The following is a 17,042-nucleotide window of genomic DNA, read 5'->3' as shown; positions in this document are numbered from 1 at the left end:
TGATTACCTTGTATCTACCCCAGTGCCTAGAACAGTGCTTGACACATCGTAAACGCTTAACAAATACCAACATTATTATTATTATTATTATAGGGAGCCAGGGAAGAGAGAGCTTAATCAGGGGAGGCCTCTTATAGGAGATGTAACATTAGTAAGACTTCAGAGGTAGAAATAAGGCTTTGGTTTTCATGCACAAGTGTCTTATAGGGAAGAAGATATCTCTGGGGCTTAGTGGAACCCAGTGCTGGTTGTAAACTGGCACATTTCAATCTGGGCTTTGGTCAGAAATAGCAGTAGCAATCCTCGACCTGCTTGCTGGCCCTGACCATCCTTTTACCTAAGAGGCTGTTCTGTTTACCAAACTGAATTATCTTGTGGCAATTTAAGCACACCTTTCTATTGTTCGCTTCTTTGGGGCAATGGGTAATTGTTCAGCATCCTCCCCATAAAGACTCAATATATTTGAAGAAAACTGCAATTATTATTAATAGTAATATTTGTTAACCACTTACTATTTGCCTAGCAGTCTACTAAGTATCTGGGTAGGTACAGATAATCAAGTGGGACAGACCTTGTCCCACATTGGGCTCACAGTCCAAGTGGGAGGCAAAACAGGTATTTCTTCCAGTTATTTCTTCCCCATTTTACAGATGAGGAAATTGAGGCACAGAGAAGTCAAGTGACTTACCCAAAGTCACACAGCAGGCACGCGGAAGAGCCAGGATTAGAACCCAGAACATCTGATTCCCAGACCCATGTTTTTTCTAGTAGGCCACACTGCTTCCCCCCTGCACTTATGTGTGTCCTTCTCCCTGGCCCCTGCCAAACACACACTCACTCACCCTTCTCTCTTCTAAGCCAGACAATCCCAATTCCTCTAATCTTTTCTTTCAGGATATTTTTCCCCATCCATTTTTGGCATTTGTCCTTACTTTCTAGCCAATTTGAACAGTAGTAAGTTCTTAACAAATATAATAATAATAATACAGGATTTAACTGGACACAGCACTTTACCAAGAGTCGGGCCAAAGAAAAAGTGAGCATTTGCATTCTTTTTATGTATTATTGCATTCACAGTAATTATATTTTTAATTACTATATATGCTTCTCGTTTTAAATGTATTGGCATAATATAGAAATCCAATGGGACCTATTTCATCAGTGGAAGGGTATAGGAGAGCACATTACAATTTCCCTCTGGAAATAACAGTAGCAGAGACCAGCAGAGGATATCCACAGACATTAGGATAATTTCATTAGCGGAGTGTAATTCAAGGAGAGCGATGATTTCTCACAGTCCTCAGCAAGAGCACTGCTTGGGCACTAGATGTCTTTTTCAGAGAGTAACTGATGAGATAAGTTCAGAAAGGGCTTTAGTGGGATTGGGGGGGTCCCCTAAACCCCTCCCATGGTCTTTGCCAGCCCCTTAAAGCACAACATAGCTTACCATGAACATAAACTTACCCTTCAAAATGCCTTAACCTGAGGTAGAGGAAAATGACCACTCTATAAAAGAACAGTCTGTTCCTTTTATAAAATGTGTTAATTCCCCCACATCGGAACGTTAGTTGATCATTATGAAAAAGTTCAAGCAAAATGAAAATATGATTTAGGTTTAATGTCTTTTAGATTATTACTGGTTCCGTGGCAAATCAAGGTTACCTAACTTGCTCCCAAGGTCACTTGGGCTCAAACCATAATCAGTAAGACCGGTGAAGGTCAATGATTTTATTGTTTTCACTGTTCATTCATTCATTCAATTGTATTTATTGAGCGCGTACTGTGTGCAGAGCACTGTACTAAGCGCTTGGGAAGTACAAGTTGGCAACATATAGAGACGGTCCCTACCCAATAGCGGGCTCACAGTCTAGAAGGGGGAGACAGATGACAAAACAAAACATATTAACAAAATAAGATAAATAGAATAAATATATACAAGTAAAATAAATAGAGTAATAAATATGTACAAACATATATACATACATACAGGTGCTGTGGGGAGGGGAAGGAGGTAAGGCGGGGGAGATGGGGAGGGGGAGGAGGGGGAGAGGAAGGAGGGGGCTCAATCTGGGAAGACCTCCTGGAGGAGGTGAGCTCTCAGTAGGGCTTTGAAGGGAGGAAGAGAGCTAGCTGTTCTCTCTTGGGCCTGTGGCAGAACCATTTCACAAATGAGCCACTCTGGGATTCTCTCTATGGAAGGGGAGACTAAATGATGGGGGGAAAACAAGCAGGCTTTTAGGGGTGCTGGGCTAGTTTGAAGAACTTCAAGGACTTGGAGTAGCAGCATGGTGTAGGAGAAAGAGTGCAGGCATGGAAGACCTGAGTTCTAGTCCTGGCTCTGCCAATTGCTTGCTGTATGATCTTTGGCAAGTTATTTAGCTTCTCTGTGCCTCAATTGCCTCAACTCTAAAATGGGGACTTGTATTTTGACTTGAGCCCCATATGGGACAGGGACTGTGTCCAACCTGATTAACTTGTATCCACCCCAGGGCTTAGAACACATAGTAAACACTTAACAAATATAATAATATCATGATAATAAGATTGGGGAGCAGAGGTATGGCAGAGCCCTAAGCAGTGGCTTAACTTTGAGTAACTCCAGAAGGATACATCCCCAAAAAAGTCATTTGAGTAATAAATTCCACACCCAGAAACTAGTTGGGAAACTCCTTGATTCATTGGGTAGCACTTCTGCCCCTGCCATCATAACCTGGAAATATTCCACTTATCCTGATAGGCTGGAAACCCTCACCCAAAATTTAAGAATAGTAGTGATTTTCAGGTTCCTCACCCATAATTTGAGTGGTCAGGATTTTCACATACCGGAGAGTCCAACAAAATAGCACACTGAGGATGGTGGAAATTTGAATAGATTTGTCAGATTTAATTTCAGTCGTAAGTAAAGCTCTTCCAAAACGTAACTACGTCCCTCAAGGGTTGGAGGGTGAGAAGGAGAGGGTTTCTCAGATTAATGCATGAACAGCTGCATCCCCAGTCGAGTCTTCTAGGTGTAATGAATAATGGATGGGCTAAAAGGGAAAATGCACAGTGATCTTTTATTAATGAAATGAAGACTTTTTGGGATGTCGGGCAATAAATTAAGAGCAGCAAAAAGGAAAAACAGTCACTGTTTGCATCTGAAAAATGTGGTTACTTAAATCCAATAATTACTGACATGACAGAAGATATTGCTGCATGCCGAAGATGAGATTCTTCCCATTGCGAATCCAGTACACATTACCACGGGGAAATTCATCTGACCTGCTCCCAGCAGACAGTGAATTTCAGTATTTACCAGGAAACATAGTAGGGCTATTATTAGAAAAGTGAGGTAGATTTATACATAAATGGAATGTGTGTGTGTGGACAGTATCACCAATTTGTTATCACCTGTCCAGGAGACAGGGTTAGGGTGACCAGGTGTCCAGACTTTGGCAGGACAGTCTTCCATTTGAGCACCGGGTCAGCTGCCCCTCGGGTCTGTGTCACTCAGTACCCCAATAACTGCCACTTCCACTGCTTTCTGCCTCTTCTGGAGTCCCTCCCCTTGCTTCTCCAAACACTCAGTGCTAATGTGATTGGGCAGCCACTACGGCGTGGGGCAAGAGCAATAGAAACAGGTGACAGGAGTCAGCCGAGGCTGGAGCAACTTTGAAAACTTTTCTCCTCCAACATCTACAGCAACGGCTCCCGCTCCTGCCATGGCTTCCCTTGCCCTGCTCTGAGGGCCCAGAGCTGGACAGAATTCAGACTGGGGGATCGATCAGCCCCTTTGGGGAATGGTACAGAAGAGAAGCAGCATGGCCTAGTGGCTAGCACCCAGGCCTGGGAGTCGGAAAGATCTGGGTTCTAATCCTGACTCTGGCACTTGTCTGCTGTGAGAACTTGGGCAAGTCACTTCACTTCTTTGGGCCTCAGTTCCCTCATCTCTAAAATGGGGATTAAGGCTGTGACCCTGATGTGGGACAAGGGACTGTGTCCAACCTGATTATCTTGTAAGTACCCCAGTGCCTAGAAAAGTATCTGGCACATAGTAAATAAATGCCTTTTTTTTAAAAAAAGGTGCCAGAAATAGGATCAGGCTACTCTGCCTGTTGTATTCTTAATAATAATAAGTGATGATGATATTTGTTGATCGCTATGTGCCAAGCCCTGTACTAAGCACTGAGGTAGATTCAAGATAAGCAGGTCCCACATGGAACTCACGTTCTAAGTAGGTGAGAGAACAGGTATTGAATCCCCATTTGGCAGATGAGATACCTGGGGCGCAGAGAAGTTAAGTGTCTTGCACAAGGTCACACAGCAAAGTGGCGGAGCTGGAATTCGAACCCAGGTCCTCTGACTTTCAGACCTGTGTCCTTTTCACAAGGTCACGTTGCTTCTCAGTGCATGGCACTGCCTCTTCATCCCCGACCTTACTAATCAAACAATCAGGAGTATCAGAGTGCTTACTGTGTGCAGAGCACTATACTAAGAGCTTGGGAAAGTGCAGTACAACAGAGTTGGTAGACACGATCCCCTGCACACAAGGAGCTTACAGTCTAAAGGGTTAGCAACCCAGTTGGGGAGTAGAATGGAGAAACTGTGGTGGAGAAGGAGAAAGCAGCAGCCTCTTCAATTCCAATAGTTTGACATCCCCACTTCCTTGGTAGTAGTAGTAATAATAATAATGGTATTTAAATGTTTACTATGTACCAAGCAGTGTTCCAAGCCTTGGGGCAGATGCAAAGTAATCATATTGGACACAGTCCCTGTCCCACGTGGGGTTCAAAGTCTAGGTCGGATGAGGTGACAGGCATAGAGAAGTTAAGGGACTTGCCCAAGATCACACAGAAGACACATGGCAGGGCTGAAATTAGAACCCAGGTTCTCTGAATCCCAGGCTCATGCTTTTTCTCTAGGCCATGCTGCTTCTTGGTGGAATAAAAAAGAAAGTACCTTGGCTTTCCCTGCCAAAGGACAAGTCCCACCCTTCGAAGCCTCCATCCCTGCCCCCCACCGCACCCCCGACCATGAAAATACAGCCACTTAGGCGAGATAAAATCTTAGGAAATACATGAAGTGGTCAGGTGGGCCAAAACACTAGGTAAGCTTTCTTGCATTTCAAATCCTATCTGAGTGATTTTCCTATCTAAAATACGTGTATGCTTGTTCATGTGACATAGAATGTGTTAGACACATTTATCTGATATAGATCCACGCTCAAAATGTACATCAAAAAGATGTTTCCAGAATTAGTGCTAGACATACAGATTATAAAATCCTCTCATGATTAATGACATCAAGGCTTAAAGAAACATAGGCAAACTACACGGTCTTAACTGCTCACTCATAGTGACACTGATGAGAGGGTGAGGGCAGATGAATGCTTGTGACAAAGCCCTAGCATCATTTGGTTACCTGGGGTAACTGATCCTCTGGGCTCCTAGAAATTCTCACATTCACCTCAGCTGAGAAAAATGACACCGAAATGTGATAATGAAAATCTGAAGTTTACAAGTTTCTCCGGCCCAAGCACAATTCTGATCTTCTTATGTATTATGTATAAAACATTAACTTACAGAAGAAATGTCTGGAAAAATCTATGGGCTGCCCATTCATGTTGATTCCTGTGTGCCATGAAATCTCTCAATGTAATAATAGACAAAATAATAAATCCTTAGAGGCAAAATAAACACTGAGCAGCAAGCCACTGCATATCAGAGGCGTCTTTTACACTGAAGATATCTAATACAGTTAAAGTTTGGCTGTTTTCTGGAAAATGCAAATAAAGGGAGGATACGTAGATGGGTAGTTAAGTTATGTCAGATATATATATATATATATAGTCATTATAGTCTTTAAAATGAAACTGATATTTTTTTCAAGGACAAAGTATAATCATAAATTCAGTAAGTACAAGAAATTCAGTAAGTAGTGGTCTGTGAGAGACTTTGGTAAATGAAGACATCAGAGATAAACTTCAGTTGTATTAATTTATAGCCCTTGGTGCTTAGAAATCAGTAATGACTTATTAATGTTTATCTGCCTCATCCTGTTGGTTCAACCTTCACAACACTTCTAAAGTCCGTCCTTTCCTCTCCATCCAAACTGTTACCATCTTTATTATTATTATTATTATTATTATTATTATTGTACGTAAGCACTTACTATGTAACAAACACTGTTCTAAGTGCTGGGGTAGATACATGTTGTTCAGGTTGGACAAGTCCAAAAAAGCACTTATCATCCAAGCACTCACCCTATCCTGCCTTGATTACTGCATCAGCCTCCTTACTGACCTCCCTGCCTCCTGTCTTTCCCTCTCCAGTCCATACTTCACTCTGTTGCCCAGATCATTTTTCTCCAAAAATGTCCAGTTAATGTTTCCCCACACCTCATAAATCTGCAGTGGCTGCCCATCAACCTCCACATCAAACAAAAACTCCTTACCATTGGTTTTAAAGCACTCAATCACCTTGCCTTCTCTTACCTCACTACTCTCCTATTAAAACACAATCCACCACGCTTCGCTTCTCTAGTGCCAACCTACTCACCGTACCTCAATCTCGTCTGTGTCGCCGCCAACCTCTCACCCACATCCTGCCTTTGGTCGGGGATACTCTCCTTCTTCGTATCCAACAGACAATTACTCTCCCATGCTTCAAGGCCTTACTGAAGGCACATCTCCTTCAAGAGACCTTCGCAGCCTTTTCCTTTTCCTCCACTCCCTTTGGCATTGCCCTGACTTGCTCCCTTTATTTATCCCCTCCTCCCAGCCCCACAGCATTCCGGTGCATATCCATAATTTATTTATATTAATGACTGTCTCCCTCTCTAGACTGTAAGCTCATTGTGGGCAGGGAATCTGTCTGTTATGTTATTATATAATACTCTCCCAACTGCTTAATACAGTGCTGTGAACACAATAAGGGCTCAGTAAATACGATTGATTGATTTGTAGCATTGGTATATATGGCTTGGGTAAAAAAAAATCAGCCTAACATCTATTTGTCGCACCACCTCTACAAACTGCTTCTTTGCTTTCTCTCTATTACTCTGATTTAGAATTTAGATTGCCCTATTTTAGATCCTAGATTGCTGTAATGTCATTTTGCAGTTATATGAGGGACTTGGTTTTCCCTGTGTTCTCAGGACTAATCTGGCTATAAATTTATCTCCTTGCTTTGAAGAAGCTAACAGTAAATTTTCAAGAGGAAAAAATGGTGCTATTTCAGTCAAAGAAAAAAAAAATATCTCCTGAAAGCAAAATAACCTCCAGGCCTTATAAAGTTGGCCCTGCATCTGGGAAATTTTCTGTGTTTTGTTTTGTTTTTTTATATTTTCTTCACTCTTTGTACTCCTGCTCTCTGTGTTAAAGTATTTTCAAAGTGACCTGCTTCCACACCTATTTCTGCTGCAAGGGCATAGGTCTGAATTCTGATGTGACATTCACACACACCTCCAACACACAAAACAGTGTATTGTTGATAGTATCAGGTAGGGGGAAGGTATTCTGTGAGACTCATATGGTATGCATAGGTAACTCTCCAATAGTGATCTTCAGAAGATAACTGCAAGGATAAGTTTGCACCTGCTGCAATAGAGAGAACTTGATTAGAGTCCCTTTAGTCTGGGGTTACCAGAAGTTAAAGGAGTTTCCTGAGAACTTCATCAACCTCAATGAGACTAAAACCAAGGATTCTTTCAAGAAGGAAGAAAACCATTATTGGAGAAGGTGCAAAGGGGGTGGATTAATTTTTATCTGTATCCGTGTCTGACGCTTCATCCCCTTTCATCTTTCTTAGATATCCTCGCTGAGCCAAATGAGGAAGATCATACTACATGTCAGCCAACGGCAGGCAGTTAGAGCCACCGCAGTCATTTCCAGAGGTTATCAGGCTAGGTTTTGAGGAACAGAGGTTAATCTGTATGTAGCTAAGTTGAAATCTGAATCGCTTTCTGTATAGAACTAATAGCCCCCAGAATTTGCACATTTGGCATCCATAAATAGACTGAACGTCATCGATGATGTTGTTGCACCTCTCCAATTTTAGGGAACTGCACTTTTGTAAATAGCGGGCAGTGCTGCGTAGGTTGTGGAATTTGTGTTTCTAAGAAGAGGGGGGAGTGCTCAGGTTTCTCTGGCGTGAATATTCATCCTCATTTCTTTCCAATCCCCGTGGAAATTTGTGATTTTCCTTCCCATTAGTCCACACGGCCTAATTTAAATCTTTCTCATTTTATGCCCCTGCCAGACCACCGCTCTTGATAAGGAGAGGCAGGTTTTCCGACGAAGACGCGACCAGGATGTGAGAGGCCGGTTTAAGGCCCAGCAAACTCCACCCGAACTCAACTCTGAATCAGAAGACTATTCTCCAAGTTCATCAGAGACTGTTCGCTCACCTAACTCGCCCTTTTAATAAACCACTTTTCTTCAACGTCCTGGCTTAACCCTTTGAGACTCTTAAATCCTCTAAACCTGCGTGAAACTGTCTCATCTGATCTTTAGAGCACTCAATGCTTGAATGACAGGACAGGTGTGTTTACGATATCTTTGTATTAATTTCCTTAGGGTGAATGAAACGGCACGTGTTCTTTGTCGAGAGGGCAACTTGCTGCTACAAATAGGATCCTCAAAGGGTTAAGTCTGTTTTGCAGTTTTTTTTAATGATAAAAGCAATGAATGTCTTCATCAGTCAAGCTAGGATCTGCAGTATGTTATTAATTATAGTACATGTTAACCTTCTGAGTGCATACAATTTAAGAATACAATTCTTTAACAATAGTCATTCTTTAATATTTAAGAGCCCTTATTGGGGAATGATCATGACTTTCTGACTCATTGGCAGATGTTTCTTGATTTTGCTACAGATTAGAATGGGTCAACAGGAGACCAGATCGTTTTGCCCTGATGGCATCAAATTTGGTCTTTAGGTGGGTTTGCCAATGGGAGATATAATATAGGGTCATGATAATCTTCCTTTTTAGTGAAAATGTTTTTTGAGTCGTGGACTTGTTTTACCTTTGGAAGTGCTCCCTGCAGAGATTCCCTCCAGCCAGGCAGAAATTGGATTGTTGAGTCGGGGGTACTGTTTGTCAGGAGAAACACAGAGTGACACTAACATACCTATCAGCGTTGTGCTGACGGATTCCGTAAATGCTGCTAGTGACGGTGCAGATTCTTGGGAGAAGTCACACTCTCAGGGTGCTCTTTAACAATACTAGTTCTCCACCCTCAGTCTTCCCCTGCCGGGGAAGAAACAGCACTGATGCAAAAGAGCAATAAACACCCCCCAGTTGCTCTTCAACCCTAGAATCCCAGTCGAAGGTGTGAAATTGGGTCCCTTTCTCTGAGGTGGCTGGGGACCCCTCTCCTGAAATAAGATTAATGCGTAGGAGGGATGCAGTGATACTGTTTTGTTGGGGGGTTTTTGGTGTTTCCACGGGAGGAGTTGAGCTGAAGGAAAGTAAAGTGGCAAGAATATTCTGAATTTTCTGAATCTGTCATTACTCTGTTCACCCCAAGTACCGGTGCCGCTTCGCACAAGCCGTTCATTTGCTTCGATTGTCTATGTGTAATGGATCTAGAGCTATAGGCAGGAGCAGAAAAGCCTTAGGGGCCCCTGCCTAGGCAAGAGCCATTGGCATCTAGGAGAGTGTCCTCAGAGGCAACTCCAACCGGCCTCTATCGGTTTCTGAATTTACCACGTCAAGAGGGGAACGGATTGATTTGGTTTTAGGCTTCTTAAGTGTCGTTTCTTTCTTGGGCCAAGGATCTCTTTCCTGGTAGCACAAGTGTGTCTGTATTTCTGTAAAGAATTTCTTGTAGACTGTATCACCTTTGAACATGAGAGAGCCCTCTACATATCCTCTCATCCATGCCATCGAGGTGTTTGGAGGATAACACAGGTCCTTGGCTGGTCACAGGCAGGAGGCTGTTTCAGATGACCTCTTTAGATCTCTTTCAGTCTTCTAGTCATGGAGAACAATGCAGAGAAGGATTGCTTAGAAAATCTGTGATGTCTATGAAAGGCTCTTTTTCAAAGTGTTTTTGATATGTTCCCTCTAGAGTTTCAAGTGTGAGGTTAGGGCTTAATTTTAAAATTCAAGGTAAGCATTAATGGCTTTTTTTCCCACTTTCCTTCTTGCATATGTTTCATATGTACAAGCTTACATCTCTTTAAATGGAAACATTTGATGACTTGTGTAACTGCTTCCCCTAATGCTCTCTCACCTCCACACGAGTGTGCCCCTGACAAGGAAATGAGACACGTTTTTGGAAGGTTTCTTTTCTTTCAAGAGTCCTGGAAGTGAGCACACCAAATGGCAAAATTCACTGTCCTTTGGGTGTATTTTTGTGAGAGGGGGGATAAAAGGAACCATTTTTCTGCACGCTTTCCTTTGAAGTACTCTTTTTAAGGGGCCCAAACAAAGCATTGGTGATTATTTGAAGGAGATTGAGAAGTTTGGTTTGGATTAAGGAGATCTAAAACTAACTTGATGTGTATACTGTTTCATCCAGTAGATAACATGTGGCTAAATAGTAGTAAAGGAAACAACTGGTCAGAAATTATTGTTTTTTCTAGACAGATAGCTCATTTAAGCAAAGAAAATCAGTTTTATACATCTAAGAAATAGTAATTTAATTGGCCTCTCCTTGTGTGATAATCTGATGAACCATATGGCAGAGTGGTTATCTGCTGTAAAATACATTCTCTTTCTTTCTTCTTAATTATTTCTTTTTTTCTTCTTTCCTTTTTTTCCCTCTAGTTCTATCTTTCTCTCCCTCCCTCACCTCTTTCTCACTATAATTTGCTGCATTAATTCTTCTTTTCCCAGAAGAACTTAATGGATTTCTTAAAATGTCCATTGAAGAGGGTGGTAAATTGTGCAACCATGGTCTTCAGATCACCGAATTCATTGCTAGTTTTACAGCTCTGGGCTGCGTTGGTGCAACTGAGTGAAATCCTAGGGCACAGGATTTACTTGGTATGTGATGGAATCTGGGGTCTGAATTCAACTCTCCCTTTGGAGCATCGTGAGCAAAATACATTGTGGAATGTGACTTTTCATCCATAGAATGCAAACCATTAATGCATTTAGTTACCCAGATCCAGAATGTTGTAGGTGTACTCAGAGGGTTAACAGAAAAGCACAAGGCATGCTGATTACATTGGTGTATCCAAACCGCTTCGCTTCTTAGGCAGTGTTTGCTAATTTTTCAGAAAATTCTTAGAACATTTCAGGTTTGAAACAAATTAAGTGTTGTTGTTATTCAAGGAATTGCGATAACCGAATTAATCTCATTTTTCATTTCTCTTCGCGGAGTATAATACCATAACGCAGTATGTCTGTAGCTATAAATTTTATCAATTCCACAAGTGATAGGTTTTTTTTTTTTCAAGTACTTAATATAGTGCTTTTGGTGGTGGCATAGGTGACTGAGACTGTCTTCTCTGGCAAATTAACAGCAATGTGGTATTTTCAAGGGAATTCCATGATTCAGCTTTATGGTTTGGAGAATACTGGATGGGGAAAAGCTCTTTCTTCGTCTGCATCCCGTAAATCAACTTCGTAGATAAGAACTGTCCATATTAATGAACATATGTTTCTTGACATTGTAGCCGAAAATTGTCTCACTGGCCAGTAATCCACCAAAGTGTGATTGGCTTCAGACTGTTAGAGGGAAAAATAAGACTTAAATCCTTGAGGTTGTGCTTCTTTTTACACTAGCCCCCTCATCTGATTTCCATGTGGTACATACTATGATAAGCAAAGCCAACCTGTGAATAAAGTGAAAATATGTGGCGTTTCGTATTCAGTGGGGCACAGTAGTGTGTAATGGTTAGCAAGCCAGACAACTGCTGTTGAAATGAAAGCAATATTTCCATGAAGGAGAACTAAATTGCAATTCTTTACCCTCTGAGCTATATTTCAGTTGAATAAGCGGAAGAAAGAGGGGGGCGGTGGGAAATGAAAGAAAAATGGACTCAGAGGGGCACAGAGCTGCTATATGACCAGAGGTCAGGAACATTAAATCACTGTTATGCGTTGGCCTAAGGTATACATTGGGAAATTGTATCCCCTGTATTGAGTTTTGATTGTGGTGAAGGAGAGCTTTCCTAATATTATTGTGGTACCCGTGAGCACAGCTCGGGTGAAGGGACTGTCGGTATTTCCATGATAAACTCCCATTTGGAAGGTTTTTAATTTGACCATAAAAATGTGCTCTAGGCTGCACCTCGGCATACAGGGAATGAAGCCCAGGGAGTGAAGTTTACTTCTCGTCTCAACCCACGGCCCTGAAATAGAAAGAAATCCAGTTTGGCTTGTATTTTACCCTGCAGAGAAATTGTACATGGTAGTTGGGGGTTTCCGCAGGGATGGGAGGGACGGGATTTAAAAGACCACTGAGTTATATGGTCTGGATTGAGGTGGACACACATACTTTGTAGCGTAGAACACATCTACCAATTTTGTTTTATTGTACCCTACCAAGCACTCAGTACAGTACTCTGCACACAGTAAGCGCTCGATAAATACGATTGATTAATAGAAGCCATCTGACAGGTCCTTACATCGACCTCCTAGGAAATTTGCCCTAGAAAGGAGGGGCTTCCCTGGGTGCTCATGTCACATCCACTAAGGTTTACGTGAGTTTTTCAGGGGCCACCGAGGGAGACTGGCAGTGAGCAAGAGTCACTTTTGCGTATGGTAATTGTAGAGGACAGATTACTACATTGCATTTTTAATAGTTTTTTGGATTGTCTCCTGTTCGAACGGAAACGTACGTAGCGGAAGCGACGTTGTAATTGGCACTTTTCGAACTGCACCAACCATGAGAATGATTTGCCAGTTCTGTAGGAACTCGTTAAGGAAAATTTGTGCTGTGGAACACAGTGGCTCCGAGGCCAGACTTGGGCACAAAAGCATATCATCCTGTCCCACACCGTGTTGTGTTGTATCGGCAGGTGTCTTGAGTCCCAAGAGCATTCCCTAATTGTGCCGTTGTGTTCTAGCCAAATCATATAGTGAAAACACACCTTCTGGCCAAATGGAGTGCAATCAGTTTTTCTGAGGGATTTTAACAACAAGGAGTAAAGATAGAATTCTGATAAAACCAGGGCAAACTATGTAGAATTTCATATATATCAGTTCTTCACTTGGAACACTTGATGATGGCCCAGTTCATTTGAAGAACACTGAGGAAATGATTGTTTATGTAGTATTAGTTGTTGAGCAACACTTTGGCATTATAAGGCACTTAATGAATGTGTTTTTTCTATTTGCTACAGAAGTTAAGGATGCCCACTTGTACCTCCAGTAACTTTAAGGGTCAATATCTGACAGGAAACGGGAATTCGACAGACTCGGGATTTCCTGTATTTAAGCCTGGGGTTTGAGGTTGCTTGACCATTTTTCAAATGGCTTTCAAATGGTAGTGTGATCTAATTATAATACTGTCTCATCAAAGCCTTGAAAGGCAAGCCAATTTCTTCCTCCCAACCTGAATCTTCTCTAAAATATTTCCCTTTTTTGGTCTTTTCACCAAGACCCTTAATGTTACTTTATTATAACTGTATTTTTCTGTGAATACATTTTAAGTATTATTATTTTAAACTCTACTAATGGTAAAGATTTTTTTAAAACGTTATTAAAGAGGGTCATGTAAAAGATGACGGTTATGTTACAATGTAAATTCATTCAGAGCCAGTGAAATAGGTCCCACAGAGATCTCAAGAATTCCCGAAAGGCAATTTATCACTTGCTATTATAGTGATACTCTGTGTGTTCTTAGAGAAAAAAAAAACAATTCTGAAACTGGTCCAAGGTTAAAGACCTATCCTCTATAACTTTTTTTTTATTTTATTAGAGAATTAATAATGGCTTTTTACATCCCAGTTGAAAGAAAATTATTAAAGGATTAGTTGAGTGTGAAATTAAATAGCACTTTTCTCATGCATGCTAAAGAGGGGGCAAGGAACTCAATGCATTTAAACAAGTTTCTGAATGGTTTCAATTTTGTGCAAGAAAAGAATTCAGTGTTTCCTTTGAAAATACCAAGTTGAACAGTTGCTGCGTGGATCAGATGACATAGGTTAATCTCTAATTTTCAGGATCCTAATTAAATAACTTTCAAATGATTTGTATCGATGATTAAAGCTGGAATGAGGTCCAATTTTTTTTCTCAGTTTATGCTAATAAATGTAGGTTCATGTGGAATGAGATCATCTGTGATATTATGTTCATTTATGAACTAAGCTTTTTTGATGTTGCTTGTTTTTATGTAAAACATGTTCTTTAAACTAATAAAATAGTAGTACTGGATGTATCAACCCCATGCAACATTTCAGTTGCAGTGTCCACTCCTGAGTTGGTGTTGCCATTGCAGAGTGAAATGACGTTTTATTTCAGTTCATGATCGACACAATCAGTCATCAGGGGGGTATCCAGTTTCATTCCTAGGGGATTTTCTCAGTATGAGGCTTCCCAAATTAGTCACTCAGCCATGTTTAGCTTTCCCACTTGATCTCTGTGTCAAAGTGAGTATTTCCTGAGCATAATTCAAAAACAACTGTTCGAAAAATCCCCCACTTCACACATGACTTTCCAGTCTGGGTTAACGGTGGGATAAGCAATAGGAATAAAATACCATTTAGCTCTCTGTTATCCTTCAACCTATGTAGGCTCGCTCTCATGAGGAATGCAAGTGCCCTTCGATTCACTAGCCTATCACTAGCGGCCATCCATCTTTACGGCAACTTCCCGTTTGACATTGCATGAGCTGTGATAGACTTCGGAGAAAATCGCCAAACCATAGGAGAAGTTGAGCACGCTTCTCTGGGTGAGTTTGCTTTCCCTCAGGGATTGGGAAATCAGACCGAAGCAAATGGAGAGGGCCCTGGACCTTGAGCGTTACTTACACTGTTCACTCTTGGTTCTCCTCCTATCTCTCTGGCCTCTCCCTCTCAGTGTCTTTCACAGGCTCCTACTTTGCCTTCCACCCTCTAACCAAGGCTGAGCTCAAGGCTCAGTTCGGATTTCCCTCTATTCTCCGTCTACACCCACTCCCTTGGAGAACTCATTCACTCCCACGGCTTCAACTACCATCTTTCTCTACGTGGATGATTCCCAAATCTGCCTCTGCAGCTCTGACCTCTCTCCTTCATTCCCTCCTGCCTTCAGATCATCTCTACTTGAATGTCTCTCTGACACCTCAAACTAAGCATGTCCAAAACAGAACAGACACAGGAAATGTGCCTACCAACTCTACTGTATTGTACTCTCTCAAGCACTTAGTATAATATTATGCACTCTAAACACAGTAGGTGCTCAATAAATACCATTGACTGGGAGTTTGAAGAAAGAGCACAGGGCTGGGAGTCAGAGTACCTGAGTTCTAATCCCGACTCTGCCACTTGTCGGCTGTGAGCAAGTCACTTTACTTCTCTGGGCCTCAGTTACCTCATCTATAAAATGGGGATTAAACAATGGTATTTATTGAGCCCTTACTGTGTGCAGAGCATGTTCCCCACCCACAATGAGCTTACAGTCTAGAGGGGGAAACAGACATTAATGTAAATAAATAACTTCTAATATATAGTTTAAGGATATGTACACAATTTAAATATTTAATTATAATTCAAAGGGTTTAAAATTAATTTTAAATTATAATTTTAATGATTAAATCCTCTTCCCTCTGATTTAGAGTGTGAAGTCTTATAGGGACTATGCCCAACCTGATTGTTTTGTATCTACCCTAGCGTGTAGTACGGTGCCTAGCACATGGTAAGCACTTAATAAGTACTGTAATAAATACATAAGTAAAATACCTGTTTCCCTCCCTCTTGATGTTGAGTCCTAGTGGGGCAGCAACTCTGTCTGATCTGATTTTCTTGTATCCACCCCAGTACTTAACACAGTGCTCGTTACATAGTAGCTCTTAATAAGTACCAATATCATTATGAATATTAAGAAGTGGTACATTCCCTGTCCACAAGGATCTTACTCTAATACAGGTGGCAGACATAAAAAATACTTAAAATTAGAATAATCAAAGTAAATAATCGTACAGACAAGGCACTGTTGTAAAATTAGCTGTTTCTTTCCAGATTGCTCTTCCGTGAGCTCCATGTGGAACAGGGACTGTGCCTGACCTGATCATCTTAATCCACCCCAAAACTTAGTATGGTGCTAGTCATCTAGTAAGCACTAAACAAATACCACTTATCATTATAATTAGTATTATTATTACATTTCAAATACTGTATCCTAAATACCAAGAAATCGTGATTTTTTTTTATGCTACTAGGTAACTCCACCTGGGTTCTGCAATGGGAGAAATAGGACATGGCATAAGATACTCAGGCAACTCTAGGATCAAAAAAGGTAAAAACTACCAGATGTGGAGATGGGAAAACAAATGGCTTCATCTCCTCCAGGTCACACAAGCTGGTGTTTGGGGAGGAAAGGCTGTGGGCATGTTAGACACTGGTAAGATGGAGAGGAAGTGGGGAGTGGGAAGACTATGTAGAAGAACATTTATCCAGAAAAATAATTTGCACTTTAGGTTATCGTTACTAGGTCTAGATACTTGGGCTCTTCCTTCATCTTAGTGTCAAAGGCCAGAAATATAGAGAGTATATATACTGAAATATATACTGACTCTCAGTCCCATGCTTTTCCCACTAGACTTTGCTGCCTTTTGTAAGGGCGAAATGCTGTAATAGAAAATGATTTTATTCCATCCTGCACTGCTTAGCGTAGGACTGAATCCATTGACCCTGAAAATAGCTTTCCTCTCTCCTTCTGGGCCCAATATACATATATTTATATAATAGTACGTAGTATACATACATATATATTTAATAGTATTTGTTAAGTGCTTACTATGTGCCAGGCACTCAACACTTGTGAGAGACAGTTTCTAACTAAGTGACTTACCCAAGGTCACCAAGCAGACGAGTGGCGGAGTCGGAACCCAAACTCAGGTCTCCAAACTCCCAGTCCCATGCTCTTTCCACTAGACTTCACCGTCTCTCACAAGTGCTAAGTGCTCT

General features: G+C 41.3%; 1 protein-coding gene across 5 annotated transcripts in view; it reads left to right on the top strand.

Annotated features, from left to right (window-relative positions):
- DCLK1 (doublecortin like kinase 1) overlaps nt 1–14,318 on the top strand; it is a 214,873-nt gene extending 200,555 nt beyond the window's left edge. For 2 of the 5 annotated variants that reach the window (XM_038761721.1, XM_038761724.1), the window contains one exon: nt 8,238–14,318. In XM_038761721.1, coding sequence (XP_038617649.1) covers nt 8,238–8,402 — 165 coding nt within the window. In that variant the 3' untranslated portion in view covers nt 8,403–14,318. Of the gene's footprint in view, nt 1–8,226 lie in introns of all 5 variants that reach the window. The other 3 variants (XM_038761722.1, XM_038761725.1, XM_038761723.1) reach the window with 2 other exon arrangements.
- Nucleotides 14,319–17,042: the final 2,724 nt, after the last annotated feature.

The sequence above is a fragment of the Tachyglossus aculeatus genome, chromosome 20 (assembly GCF_015852505.1).
Source record: "Tachyglossus aculeatus isolate mTacAcu1 chromosome 20, mTacAcu1.pri, whole genome shotgun sequence".
NCBI classification, from domain to species: domain Eukaryota; kingdom Metazoa; phylum Chordata; class Mammalia; order Monotremata; family Tachyglossidae; genus Tachyglossus; species Tachyglossus aculeatus.
Note: the sequence above shows the minus strand (reverse complement) of the source record. Positions and strands in the feature narration are given on the sequence as shown.